Source organism: Aplysia californica, unplaced genomic scaffold (genome assembly GCF_000002075.1).
Source record: "Aplysia californica isolate F4 #8 unplaced genomic scaffold, AplCal3.0 scaffold01019, whole genome shotgun sequence".
Classification (NCBI taxonomy): domain Eukaryota; kingdom Metazoa; phylum Mollusca; class Gastropoda; order Aplysiida; family Aplysiidae; genus Aplysia; species Aplysia californica.
This window is the reverse complement of record NW_004798289.1, coordinates 132,583-147,582: the sequence shown is the minus strand read 5'-3', so window position 1 is coordinate 147,582 and position 15,000 is coordinate 132,583. Positions and strand designations below refer to the sequence as shown.

The 15,000-nt window shown below is 39.1% G+C and overlaps 1 protein-coding gene across 4 annotated transcripts; it reads right to left on the bottom strand.

Moving 5' to 3' along the window:
* Positions 1-672: 672 nt before the first annotated feature.
* Positions 673-14,784, bottom strand: LOC101853744. 4 transcript variants are annotated; one of them, XM_005111173.3, is made up of 6 exons: positions 11,644-14,778; positions 10,462-10,688; positions 8,450-8,537; positions 5,319-5,440; positions 2,591-2,678; positions 673-810 (listed from the first exon to the last, which is right to left on the bottom strand). In XM_005111173.3, exons 2-6 carry the CDS (start codon positions 10,620-10,622, stop codon positions 715-717), a joined length of 555 nt encoding a protein of 184 aa, XP_005111230.1. In that variant the 5' UTR covers positions 10,623-10,688; positions 11,644-14,778; the 3' UTR covers positions 673-714. The 4 variants fall into 4 exon arrangements, with proteins under 4 accessions (XP_005111230.1, XP_012945139.1, XP_012945141.1 ...); XM_013089685.2 differs by lacking the exon at positions 673-810 and having other exon boundaries at positions 2,068-2,678; positions 11,644-14,784; XM_013089687.2 differs by lacking the exon at positions 673-810 and having other exon boundaries at positions 2,068-2,678; positions 10,462-10,640; positions 11,644-14,784.
* Positions 14,785-15,000: the final 216 nt, after the last annotated feature.

Genomic DNA, 15,000 nt, shown 5'->3' with positions numbered 1-15,000 from the left:
GGCTTATAAATGAACTCGAACCTTTCTAGTTCTCTAGACATGTTCTGACATCTGCTTTCATCTCCACTCTTTTTCCTCCCCAGCCTACCCCCGCCTCCGTGCTCCTCCCTTTCCTGTTATCTAGCCATGTTCTGGCATTGGTTTTCAAACTCCACTTTCTCCCCCCAATCCCTATCTGAAACCTCATCAAAACTTCTTTCTCCGTTATTTCTGACTTGTTCTACTGCTATTCCGGACTCCTTAAACTGTTGTTCAACTACATCACTGATCTTAGGGTAGGTAGCCTTTTCTGTTACGGGCAAAACATTATGTTGGAGGTCTGGTTTACAAGTTGTGCACGTTAAGATATCTTGGTGGTTCTAAAATGGATAAAAATTGGCTTCGACCAACACATGGGGAAAAATCAAAATCAATTCCTACCAAAATTGAAAATAATCTAGCTAGTACCAAAAAAAAGTGCCTTCGAAACCGGAATGTGACTGACAGAGGGGAAAGGGCACTCCCTACCAAGCAGGAAAAGACGGTTACATCAGTAAAAGTCAGAACCAGCAGTTGGCTACCCCTGAGATCTAGCAGGGAACGCAAAGAAGAAGAAGAAGAAGAAGAAGAAGAAGAAGAAGAAGAAGAAGAAGAAGAAGGAGAAGGAGAAGGAGAAGGAGAAGGAGAAGAAGAAGAAGAAGAAGAAGAAGAAGAAGAAGAAGAAGGCACTGCTACTCACATGATGGTCATGACTGATCCTACAGACAAGCCGCCAGAGGCTGATGACGGTGAGTAGCCCGGGCAGCACTGAGGGGCTGTGAGCGTGAATTGCTGAGGATATGTCAAATATCTTACTGAACCAAATCTAGCTATCTATCTATCTATCTATCTATCTATCTATCTATCTATCTATCTATCTATCTATCTGTTAGTCAGTTAGTCTGTAAGCGTGTTTGTCTACGTGTCAACGTTTCTGTGGCTCTATAACGTGATATAAGTTTAAGCAAAAGGTAAACGCCGAAAGGTCTGGCAAAATCTATCCCAAAAATAAACCAGCTCTCCTTTTCTAAATTAACGAGACAAGTCACACGACCAGCAATGCCCTCATCGAAACAATTCAAATATTTCGCTCATGATTGGATGTATCTAAGTCTTTGTAGCAGAACGGATCAGTCGATAGGAAAACATGATCTCTGACTATATGCATTACATGTAAATTACAGGGGGGGGGGATGACATTTTCTTTAGAATAAGCTTAGTGTGTGTATAATCTGTAAAACATAATCATGCATCCGGCATACAAGAAACTGGTGAAGCGAAAGTGGACAACAGAGGGAACAGACTTTGCTTGATCAGAGGTTTATGATAATTATAATATTATCTTCGTCTGAGTATCAGCGGGAGACAGCTGAAACAGGGGAATACGATGATTTATGCGCTCATCATCACAATTTTGAGATTTCAAGAGGTGGACTGCTTCGACTGTACGCGTACTTTCCATTGGCAAAAATGGGTTGTATGGGTTACTTTTACACGAAAAACAGGGGTGAAAAACCTTGGCGTTGGTATGACTATGTAGTGAGAGACACTGCGTACCAGATTTCGACTAGCTAAGATTAACCTTTTCAAGTCGCATGCTATGTACGTGAGTTTCATTCCTGTGTGTGTAAGTTTGTCTTCCTGTCTCTATATGTCTTTTGACTGGAATGCCGTATCCCTCTCAGTCCAGATTGGCCCTGGTAGTGAGGATTCGTTTAGTTCTAGCTCTCCGGTTCTAGTAGAGTTTTTACTGTATAAGGTCATATGAGCGTCAAGGGGTGGAGGTCAACAGAGAAGTCCTTACAGGGAATCAGAATTACTCTGCTCACCTCTCTAGCTTCAACAGCACAAAGTCTGCTTCGATTATCGAGGCACCCCGGAAATAGAGGGTCGCAAGAGTGTGACAAACAAACAAAAGAAGTAGAGGAAAAATGACGATAGTAAGGATTAGGAAAGAAAAAGCAGCAGTTCCTCGTTTCAGTTCAGGCACAGTGATGAGCATGACATTGATGAGTCATCCCATTTACAATTTACAACTCTACTGTGCATAAGAATGTTAATGTACCCCCTTTGGAAATGGCATGAAGACACTTCAGTCAGTAGTACCACCCCAGGGGGTAGTGAGGATTCGGGATGCCCACCCCCTAAATTCTAAATTCTGTCAATGGGAGCGTAAAAAAACATACTGTGGCTCATAAATCTGGGTTGTTGGAGAACTGAAAACTCGAGAAATCTCGTGTTCATGGATTGAAAGTTGGATTATCCATATTATTTCAAGGTCATCAAAAAGTAGAAACAAGTTATTTCTCCGTATCACTCGGTATGTACAGAAAAGCTCCTGGAACGTTCAGTATTTACCTTCATAAAACATAAATGCTACTTCGAACAGTTATTAAAACTAGTACTTTGTTTATAATGCCTCAAAACAATGTCACAGCAGGAGTGATGCCTTAGAGGCTTATATTTCAAGGAGGTCACTACTAATGATACATAATGAATTATGAACAGAATCAGTACGTTTAAAGAGAAATATAACTCTAATGAAACTACATTTTGGCAAAAGCATACATACATAAATAGACGGATAGCCCGGAATTTCTTGGGTAAAAACCATCGACACAGCAGATCCACTGCCACATATGCAAGTCACTTCAGCTTGTCTGAAAGAAAAGTAGAGCGGTAAAAAAGTTAAAGAACTGTCGGATACATGTGCTTTAAAAACCTGTATTTCTCTCTAAGTGAGGGTTGTTTTAGCAAATGCTCAAATCAAAATTCAAGTGTTTAAATACTGGCACTTGGAATGTTATAACAATGTGTCAGAAATGCAAACAAGATACATGAAGAGAATCCCGTTCAATGTTTTGGGAGTTTCAAAGGTAAGATGGAAAGAAGGGTCTTCAATCGAAAGAGGGAGTAAAATCAATTACATGTATTATGTTCAGGAAGGAAGCACATGTAAAAGCTGCAGGGAATTCCATTTGATGAGACAAAACAGAGATCATCAAAGGTTCTTAGTGTCAGATACGGCTGTCACAGCCAAACTGGAAGAGAAACCTTTTGGCATGGAGTAATTCAAAAATATGCACCATCGTCTGAGAACAACAATGAAGAAGTAGAAAAAAGTGCAGCAAGGTCTGATAAAAGGTGATGAAACACCATATGTCTGAGGATATACAGGTGGTCATGAATCAGATCAATGAAAAAGTAGGACACACTCGAACAGAAGATATTTTAGTTGAACCAAGAGGAACAGCTTACGAAGATTAACGTTGTGCCCTTCTTATACAATGGTACAGAAAGGACCATTCCATGAATTAGAATTCCTTGTATGAGTCACTAAAAAGGGCAGTACATATGTCTGGATCCTGGAGTTAGAACTAGATCAAGAAATCAAATAGACGTTATACTTGTACACATTTCAGAAAGGCTAATAAGTCATCAAGATCATTGCCAGGGGCGGATAGTGATGGTTATTTTCTTTGCACTTCCAACTAGGTCTAAGGGGTAGTCGACTGCTGGTTTTTCAACCTGCCGTGAAACTGACATTTTTTCCCTACTTCGTGGGGCCCCTTGTTTTTAGGCAGATACAATTTTTCAAAGGCTCTCTATTTTTAAAAAAATACTGGCTAGAGTATTTTCAGTTTTGGTAGGAACTGTTTCTGATTTTGCCTGGGTGGCAGCCTAAGCCGACCTCTTATTGATTTTAGGAACCTAATATCAGGGATGTCGCTGAAAGACAGCAGTAAGAAGGGACCCGGAATAGCAGTAGAAAAAGACAAGAGTGACGGAGAGAGGAGCACAGAGTAGGTCAGAGGTGGGGGTGGGTGGAAATGGAGAAAAAATCAGAAGACAAAACATACTAGACAAAAGGGAAAAAAAGGGTGAAAGGAGACAATTGTAGAGGACGTTTTGAAAGACTGGGAAACATCGTATCTCTGTAACACGAGAGCCCCCCTGAAGACTGATAGAGTACAGAAAGTAAATCAATTGAATCTGTGCTGAAAGAAGCCAGGACAGATTATTATGGCGGTCACTGATAACAACAAAGGAGAATTAGAAACACATGCAGTTCTAAGACTTAAATCGACATATAGTCTTGGTCACACTGGACAAATAATTGGAAAAAGAGGCAGAGGTAAACCAAGAGAACTTGAACCGATCAGTGAAGAGAAAAGGCTGTGATAACGTGGATTTTTTGGGGGGTAAAACCCGAGCAAAGAAATGAGAGGTGAAACAAACTCGTCGACGTCTGTTTCAGATCTGGAACTTCAAGAAGCAGAACGGTCATAGATTGATAGATAATGTTATTTTCAAAATCCAGAAGCTGCCACATATTCGGCCTTCTTCTTGGATTATTTGACATCATTGAAAAATTAATAACCCCCCCAAAACCTCCCCACAAAAACAACGAAGAACAAACAAACAACAACAACCAAAAATAAAACAAAAACAGAAACAAAACAAACCTAACAACAAAAACAAAAACAAATCAGCCCCCAAAAACAACAACAAAAACAACACCAAAACAAACTAAAACCAAAAACTAATTAAATTTATGAAGTTTACAGTAGTAATCAATCAGTTCTGGAGGATTTGTATAAGTAGAACTCCTGAAAATGTCAATACCAGTCAGTTTGGCTATGTTGTATGATCGAAGATAGTAAAAAATCAAGCCTGAAAGGCATTTGTTAAACTGTGCAATACAGGCGATTTGTTTGGCTACAATAACGTTAGAATGATTAAAATGTCAATAAGTAAACGACACAATTTGTAAAAAATGTAGTGTCTTCTTTTACAACCTATCGCTCTGTTCTTCCTATCTGTATGTCTTTCTTTTTTCCTGCACCACAAGACGTAGGGCAAAGTGCTTCTCATTAATCACAATTAAAACGTTCTAAAGGTACAATGTACGCAGGTTTAAAACTAGATTTTCTTACATAACATGAGTTTTATATTCGAGTTATTCTACTACTACTCTTGAAAGGGCTGGCGGCAGTGAATATCCTTATGCTCTCCGTGAACTATAAACTCCGAAACGTTTGAGTTCAACTTTTGATACATTTCCTAGCCGCCGTGGTGGAAGAAAGACGAGTATAATTAATCCACTGTTAAGTGAAACACGGATTCAGAAATAAACATAATTTAATGTGTATGTAAGCCAACGTGCCTCTATCTATTTATATACCTACATCCATCCATCTATCTATCTATCTATCTATCTATCTATCTATCTATCTATCTATCTATCTATCTAGATGTACGAGTATATATCATAGCTCTGGAAGGTATCCTCATCTTACCTTTGTCCGTCTGTAGCTGTCATTACGAATACTGCGTGTCCAGTGGCAACCTTGACATTCACAAGGTCATCTCTGTTAGTTCCCAATTCATAAATATATGAAGCTGACTGTTCCTGCACTGCCTGGAGAAGCAGTTTAATGCTACATAAATGAGAAATAAAAAGACGTACAGACAGGTAGACAGACAGACAACAGAGAGACACGAAAAAGAAGGGAGGGCAGATAAACAATCAAAAGAAACTGATAAGACTATTTAACTCATTAACAAAAATTCCTCCAAGAAGACATTCATGATACGTTGTATGAAATCACCCATGCGATTGGTCCACGGCTAGTTTCGGTTTGAGTGAGATGTCATACTGGATGCAAAAGAAAGATTCCGTCGTCGTTTTGGTCAGATAATAATAATAAATAGCATTTGTATAGCTCATATCCCCTCTCAACAGCAGGCTCTATGCGCTTTACACTATATTAGTACCCCAGCAGACCATAGAACACTCCGAAACATTCTCAGCTTCCCGGAAAGCATACAGTGCAAGCAGCTGATTAAGAGCTCAAACACTAACAAACTGACAAGATCTTTCGCTGTCTATAGCCGGGTACCCATTCCCACCTGGGTGAAGTGAGGAAAATTCGTGTAAAGTGCCTTTCCCAAGGACACAACGTCGGGACCCTGACGGGATTCGAACCCACGACTTTACGGTTGCGAGTCCAAGAGCCTAACCACTAGGCCACCGACGCCACAGTCAGATCTACTTTCAAAAACATTGTATGACAATTCAAGACATTTTGACCAATGTCTCGACCCCAGAGTTCATAGTGATATACGCCCCCCCCCCCCACCCTCCCCTTGTTTTTCTAGGAAGCAGGGATAGGACTGGGTTCTTATCAGGAGTCGATAAAACTACCCCCAAATAAAAAGTATTTTATTACAATGACGTCGTTCGACATTTAAAAAATCCGTCAACGTATTATTATAAAAAAACACTTCTCTGTGAACATCCTCATCGAAATAAAAATGAACATAATTTTCTACTTTTACAAGGGAAGTGTGTGCGCTCACCTAAAAAAATAAAATAAAGAATTATTCGTTTACGATTCGTCTAAACTCATTTTTTGTGGGTCAGATGTGGTGTTGGTGTTCACAGAATTGGAAAGGGTTAAGTGTTGCAAGAAACGAAGAAAAAACTGGAGAAAAAAATGAAGGTAGAACTGCATTTTTTAAAGAGAATTATTTGGTAATGTCCTGAACAGCTTTATGAGAAACTCTGTAAAAAGTCTTTGCACACGGTGTCTTGGATTCGGGTGGCCATGATCGCAGATGGTCATTTCAACGCAACTCTCGCCTTTTCATTAACAATATAACATTGGGAAGGACGTAAATCCCGCAGCATAATACACTATGGTACATTACAATACAATGCAAGCTCTGAAGGACCAACATCTACAACAGTCATTGCTCAAACACTGCCGTATAGCGCAATACAAAATTCGTGGTGCAGCTTATCCTCAAATAACTCTTTAACGGGTGAATCAGTGTGACCAGCACTTGTACAAAAGTGTGCATCAATTTGTTTCAACGTTACCATATTTTCCCACAACAACTGAGGATAGCTTTTTAAAAAAAATGCATTAAAAAAATACTGTAATATAAAATACTACAACTCTCCGTCGAGCTGAAAATGGAAGTGTTCACAGCACTTCCCGCTTCTCATAAACAACATACGTATGTGGCCTATGTCACAGTTCATCAATGATAATTTTTGGTTGTGAAACTTCTGCTCATACTTTGTAACTTGTCCGACCAGTAGCAGCATGATGGTTAGGAGGAATCGTAGTCGGATATTGCGAAAGGAAGTTGCTTTCCTTTGACGTCGTCATTCTTAAATTTTTAGGTACCATGCAAACAATCTTAATAGATTATAATAATAGATAGCATTCAGCTCAACCGTAAGGTCTATGGGCATAACAATTTATATTATTACCCCAGCTGGCCTGACGCATTCTGGAACAATTTCAACTTCCTAGGAAGCACAATATACCGATCGGCACAATCTTAAGATTACACTGCACGTCTTAACGATAGTGTAATTGCGCGACAATCTTAAGGTAGCGCCTCGTGTTTTAACAATCGTATAATTGTATCGTTCTAGTGAGCTCTTCAGTTTCATATCTTAATTTTTATTTTTATTTAGATTTCATATTTTTACAACTTTGAAAATATGTGTGAATGTGCCGTGATGTGAGTAAAAAAATAAATAAAGATGAAAGTGAAGTCAATTTTGAGATTTGATACCTGGCATTGTATCCTTCTTGTGGGCTCTTCGGTTATTTTTACACTTTTGAAAATGTATGTGAATGCTCCTGATGTGAGTAAAAGATTGAAGAGAATTTTTGAAAAAAATTGTTTTAAAAATATAAAACATTAGCGCAATTTTCAGATTGCAGCGCAATTATACGACTGTTAAAACGCGCGGAACAAATTTTAATTTAGAAGTACCGACAAGATCTTCCGCTGTCTACGGCCAGGTACCCATTCCCACCTGAGTAAAGTAAGGGAAATTCAAATAAAAGTGCATGTCCCAAAGACCAAACGTCGTACCTGCGGCTTTGAACTCCCGAATCCGCAACCTCACAATTACGATCCGGTAGCCTAATACGGGGTGCCCACTACGGCTGGGATCGGCCGATTGGGCCGATCGCCCGACTCGATCGCCTCAAAAACAAACGTGTTTGTTTTCAGTTTCAGGCGATCGAGTCGGGCGATCGGCCTGATCCAGCCGTAGTGGGCACCCCGTATAACCACGAGATTACCGACGCCATCCTCTCAAACAACTCTTAGGGTGTGGAACTTTTAGAATCTATTGGTACCGTCGATTGGGATCTTTGAAAAAAAAAAAAGTATCTAGCCCTGAAATTTCTAGAAAAAAGCGACCAGGTGTTTAAGAAAGATGCATCTGTTGAGACAAAATGATATTTAAAAAATATACAAAAGTTGGAGAGTCTATGTTCGATAGCTGAGGAGATATTTGACTATAAGTTGCGCCACAAAGTTTTGACCACACTATAATCATTAACAACAAGTTGATACTACGTGCCAATACTGAAGAGTATCCAATTATTTATCTTACCCCAACGCCGTTTAAGCTCTGGTAGTCAAAGTTATCACATGGATTCCATAGGAAAGTTTGCGAACTTGTAGGATCTGGAATTTTGCGCCTGTTCAGAGTATAATGTGACAAACATTAAAAACGTACGAAAATCAACTTCATATTTATCAGAATTGTAGTAGTCGTAGACATGAGGTAATCTGACAGGGGAGCAAATTGAAATTCACGAAACAAAATTTGACGCTGAATCACTAAATCAGTACATTATCCCAGTAAGGTCACTCAATTAAGGGAAAGGAACATTTTAAAATCCAGTAGTCAACAGGAACAGAGAGTATAAAGATTCAAATCCAACATCATGACAATACATACAAAGAGACAACTCGGCAATTGAAAGTATATACATATATATATATATATATATATGTGTGTGTGTGTGTGTGTGTGTGTGTGTGTGTGTGTGTGTGTCACAGCGTGCTAGAATCAGGCGCTCGTCCGATTTGGGGCATATGGGGTTATTGGTATCATCTTAAAGACACGCAGTTTGCCTTGCTTTGGGTGAACAAAATATCAACCTATGTTGAATAGAAGTCAGGATATTTGCGATTGAAAGAGGTGGAGGTCGCCTTCTTTGAAAGGTAAAATTAGTGAGAAAATAGCTGCCAAAGTTTGGTAATTTTTACAGCTTGAGAGTCCTTGGAAACTGAAAATGTACAGTTTTTGTGCCTTTAATCAACGTTTTTCAGAAAAATGAACACGGAAAAGTATTTTTTAACGGACAGAAAAGGTGTTGGGCCGAAATAGAAAATTAGAAAAATTTGCTCGAAAGCCAGAAAAAAGCCAGTTTCTTTGATTCATTATTTTGACGCGCCCCTGATTTCACCACAATGCCTCACAATATGACAATATATATATATATATATATATATATATATATATATATATATATATATATATATATATATATATATATATATATATATATATATGTACATACTTATTATATATATATATATTATATGTGCGTGTGTGTGTGTGTGTGTGTGTGTTTGTGTGTGTGTGTGTGTGTGTGTGTGTGTGTGTGTGTGTGTGTGTGTGTGTGTGTGTACATAATTTTTACAGGAAAAGTTTTTTTTTCTGGCTTACATATTCCTCCTGTAGGGCTAGTATGTCAAAGATAGAGTTATGTTTACCAATCACTTGTCCATATATACACATTCTATCCGTACTATAACCTTTTTCAAGAAGGACCTGGGTGTTCATGGGCGGTGTCTTTTACATTGGAGTGCTGTATGGATTTTGTATCATTGTTATATTATGTATTGTACTTTAAGTTGCCTGCAAGCCAACCTACATTGTTCTCATGTTTTCCAGATCTTATCTTTCTATTACCTTATTTTTTGGATAATTGTTATCTGTCCAAAAGGTAATAAAACTAGTTTTTTTTGTCATTGAACTGTTTGTTTTTCGATTTTAGTGTTCGCACCCCCCATCCCCCATCCCTTTTCACCTCACATCAACTTTTCATATATTCTAAAACAAGAGAACACCATCCGCACAGTTAAAACTGTTTATGGCATATTTGAAAAGAGCAGAGGTTCGACTGGTCTCGGAAAATTCGGATTTTCTTAATTAATGCTGTTCATTACTTTTGCAGTTACTCTTGTATTTATGGACCGATTTAAACGACTTTTGGAACGTACATTACCAACACAAAATTAAATGTTTTTGTAACATGAGTTATTATTTGTGATTTTATCAAAATAATGGTCTAAGAAGATTTCCGAATTTTCACTTTTTGACCACAGTTTTTCTTACAAAATATAGCACTATCATTCCCACTTCCCTACCATCAATCTTAATGGATGTGAATGCTCAAGTTCGCAAAAATTTTATTTCAAAAGGTGCAGAAAGTGAAAATCTTTTGTGTTTGCCCCCCACCCCTTCTAGAAACACACAGACACCATTTGAAGAATGTAGTACTAATTGACTTACAGCACACCCAAAAACAATAATGTGTGTGTAAAACTTACGGTGGATTCGTGGACAGCGAGGACAGGTCAATGATCCCATTCTCTGACTCACACGAGCAAAGAGTCTTCTTGGTGCACGACATAATAGCGCTTACATGTGCGGTCATCAACAGACACAATAAGACAACCAAAGAGAAGGCGAGACCACTGAAGGATTCCATAGTAATTATCCTGATCTCCTGTGAAGAAAAATATCCAACCGTTTTCAGCTCGTGGGCAGGAATTACCTAAAATGACAAGATGAATGAAAAGATGAAGTGTGCAACTGACCGCTCCAGTAGTGAATCCAAATTCTGAGAATAAACAAGGGAAAATAAAACTAAAAATGCTATAGTGGGTGGTTGGCTGGTGCTTTGGTGTGGTTTGCTTCTTCTTTCCTATCAAACATCTATCGTCCTTATCTCCCCTTCTTCTTTTTTATGTTTGTTACTCTCTTGTAACACCTCTAATCTTCTGGTGCTCATATGATCTTATGCAGTTGCGAGCGCCGTAAAAACCTCTACTAAAACTTTTTTTAAATGGACTACATGTGCATACAAAAAGGAAAAACAAGACGAGTACCATGCATAATTTTTGGTGTGGGAGGTTTTCAAAATGAAATCACCCGTTATGTACTGATTTAAAGTTTCGACAAAGAAGAACAACAGAGAGACGTGAACCAATATATTCCGTAAGGTTCTGAAATAATTAAACGTTATGTTCCAGCAACAGCAGGGCGTCAATCACATAAATAAACTGTCTATCTTTTATCTAACTGACGTAGACACCGCATGCAGAAATTCGACCAGTAAGAAGACTCACAAAAGTTATCACAGCTGTTTTTGTTGTTGTTGCTGCTGTTGTTGCTGCTGCTCTATTGCAGAGCGTAAAGACACCCTTTACCGAATTGAAATGAATTTGGATAGCTGCTGTTATAACACCAAGCAAATCGTCTACCATTATATTCAAGAATACACAAACAAGTCATCCACTGCGCATAAGCTTCTGGAAACGCCCAATGTTATAGAATATTTATCTTTCTGTTTATTTGAGCAGCGAATAATTGTCCATTTGTGTTTTTGAGCTTCTATCCATCACCCTTAACATTCATTCAGAAAGCAGCATACACTTTGTTCCCATATCGTAAGTGATATCGAGGTATGACATTTTCACCAGTTGCAAAAGAAAAACACTACAACTCACGAAGTGAATAGGTCCTGGCGTTGGGTTTCACCAAACCACTCTGTACTGACTCTGTCTGGGATGTGTCTGTTGCAATGCATTTTATTAGTCAAACCTCGTAGTTTCACATGATCTACGTGTATCACGAAACCACCAGGCACTCACCACTTCTCCGACCCCTTATCGGATAGCTTGATGTGTTAATTATTCCCTGATTAGATTTCTAGTTCGTCCATTTGTCACTTGAATCCTAACCGATAATACTTTATATTATAGTCACACCGTTCTGTTAAAAAAAAGAATTTGCTTTATTGTTTTTTTAGAGGCTCCATGTAAAGCAAACATCATAATCTTAGATGCAGAGCCGCGTTGTTCTCCAACCGATGTTAGTAAAGTTTTTCGCACCTCCGCCCCCCCCCCCCAACTATTTCACAGTATACTATGTCTGTCAGTACACGTAGTTGGACGTTGCTTCTCGTGCCTTTCTGCAAGGAAACACTCAGTCTCTAGCCATTCTGCCAGTCTCGGTTGTTTTTTGGTTTAAAACAAGGTTTCTACCTCTCGTTCCAATCTTCTTTTAGGTCTCCATCTTCCACACGTATCACCTACCTTTGCTTCCACAGTATGTTTTTGAGAGGATTATGGCGTTTGATATGCTCAAAGTAGTTCAGTTTCAGATTCATCACGTTCTGGAGGAGTGTTGGTATTGCTACACCCATTCTTCTCAATAGCTCTTTATTCTTTATCAAATTTTCTGTGTGATATTTTGCTTTGTGCTATCTTCTTAAAAAGATACATGTTGTCTAAATGGTTCGAATTGTAACTTACAAAAGTTGTGAAAAGAACCCTGGCAATGAGCTGGAAAGTCATGTTGGACTGGAGCTTAAGGTGGATTTTGATTCCTGAATTCCCCTCCCTGCCTTTGGAAAGAACATTCAGATTTACTTAGATTTAGAGACTCCCACATATTGAGACGCATGTGATAATCAGAGATTAGCAGAAAGATCTGTCAGCAGCTTAGGTGGGTGCATCACTCCATTTATTGTCTTATCGTTTATGGTCTTTCCCTAGTTTCATTTTCATCTTCGGTCATCCTTCCCGTCATTTTCTTTAACGCACAGCCTGATGGGAAATTCTCGAGTTCGGGAGTCGTAGGATTTGGCCGAGCAATAATGACTTTTTTCTTTTAACGGTGTTTGACTGTTTGACAGCACCTCCTGTTGGGATCGTTCTCTTCTTGTTGCGGATTGAAATCTTTTTAGCAGATGTTGGGTGTCCCGCGCAGGTATTTTTTGTCAAAGGAGTCCAGTCGCTTAGATCGAACACGACTAATCCAAAGAAAAAAAAGTAAATCGGTCTATCGAAAGAAATAAGGTCCCCATTTTTTTCTAGTTGGGCAATCTCCCAAAACCGAAAACCCAATTAAAGAGACAAAATTCCAGCAGTCTCGCACATTTCGGTTTAAGTGGACTCCACTGCGTAGATATCTATAAAAATACCGTCTGACCGAATTGCTACGGACTGCAGTCTGTGTGTAGCGGTTAGGCGCTTCACTATCCCACGAAGGAGACCCAGGTTCGATTCCCAAGTAGGGAACACTTTTTGTCGAGTATCTCGGTCTTTCTGCTAGGATGTTGTATCATTTTGAGCCAATGTTCACCCTGATAGGAAGGATTAGAAGCCCGCCTCCTAAACGGTCTAAGTTGTATCAATGGGGACGTAAAAACATATGCATACAAATTGCAACGGAAGACCAAAACAGCACACTAAAAAAGATGCTACATTTGAACTGATTCACAAACAAGTCACTAGCTATGACACTTTATTCTTCGGAAAGCACTTAATGTCTTCAGAGTCTCCTCAGCAATATTGCTCCTGTTACATTCACTGAAATTCAGCCAGCTGTCTGGTGCTGCACAACAGTCCACGATAAAGCTTTGTCATTTCTAGCTTTATGATAAATTACTAATGAATACACTTCACTCGGACAATGGCGTAGCCTAAGTTGGAGTTTCAAAAGAAAATGCGTCAAATCGTGAAACTGCCGCTACGCTTGAATGAATGAATATTGTAATCTTAAAAAGCGAGACTGCGAGTTCTTCTGTATCACTAAACCACTCTATGATGTGTTTTGTTTTGTGTGTATCCGGGTCTCAAAGACTGGAGGGTTTGTTATAAGCAGAGGAGGTGGCGGTGGGTGATGCTGAATAGAGAGAAAAGAGTTGTCCGATACAGGGCACAGGTAATACGCAACTAACTGTTTAACGATTCTCCCTAACACACAGGCACATAGCCTTTTCCTCGGATTTTTACCTCGACTCGGAAATAATGTTACGTGCTCCCTTTGGGTACGGCCTCAGGCATCCATAGAATGGACTTCTCGTCAGGCATGGAAATCGTAAAACAGGCGCTGTAACCCAAAAGCGGACGAGAAATTTATTTCCGTCAGAATGCAAATTGAAAAAAAAGTCAAACAACCAAATAAGTCGACAAAATCCTGCAGCATGCCCTCAACAAAAAGACCTCGCAAAGAAATGTAGCTCCTGGATGAGTAATTTAGATCCCCTGAAAGATGTACGGCATTAACATAATCATTTTTGTTGTTGTTGAAACATTGCACTCTTTTTCAGTTGCATGTTTCCTGTATACATGACAGCGCTTGCGCGTTGTCGCTCTCGTTGTATGAGGTAATTCGAACTTTCTCTTATCTGCGAGTGTCCCTTTTTTGGCTTTGCAGCTTATTATGGCACTTAATACATTGTTCTCTTAGCGGTTAAGAGTGAATGGAAACAGTGTACGTGACTGACTGTCGTCTGACAGGAAGAGCGTTATGGAAACAATAATATTTTTTATGTATCAACTTGAGGGATTTATCCGTTGAGGCAGGAATCGGGACGAAATAATCTTTTTATAAGTCATTTAGTGACAGCCGTGCCCACCAATATTGATGGTACATGCACTTAAGGAATATCCCACAAGAACCAACTACATATTCCCCCGCTATTGAAATATTCCTGAAGGTTGGTCAAGTGAGTTCCGAACGGATATCTCAAATTTATTTGTATTACTTAAGTACCTCAGACAAGCGGATTGTTTTAAAGTCTATTTCACGAAGAACTCAAGAACAAATTCCTGTAAATTTCAAAGACTTTCCAGTCGGACACCATTTAAAATACGTTTGATTTGAAGGTAACAGCATCCAACCTTTCCCTCATGATGGGTATTCATTTGAAGGTGGCGTATTCCAAAGACTGATCAGAGGCCGAAGTAGAATCATAATAAGACAATATTAACGTGGCATTGTGATGTTTTGTGTCACCTTAAACAAGGCTCATGATAATAATTTCACAAAGCCATGGTTTCGTTTCTTTCGGGGTG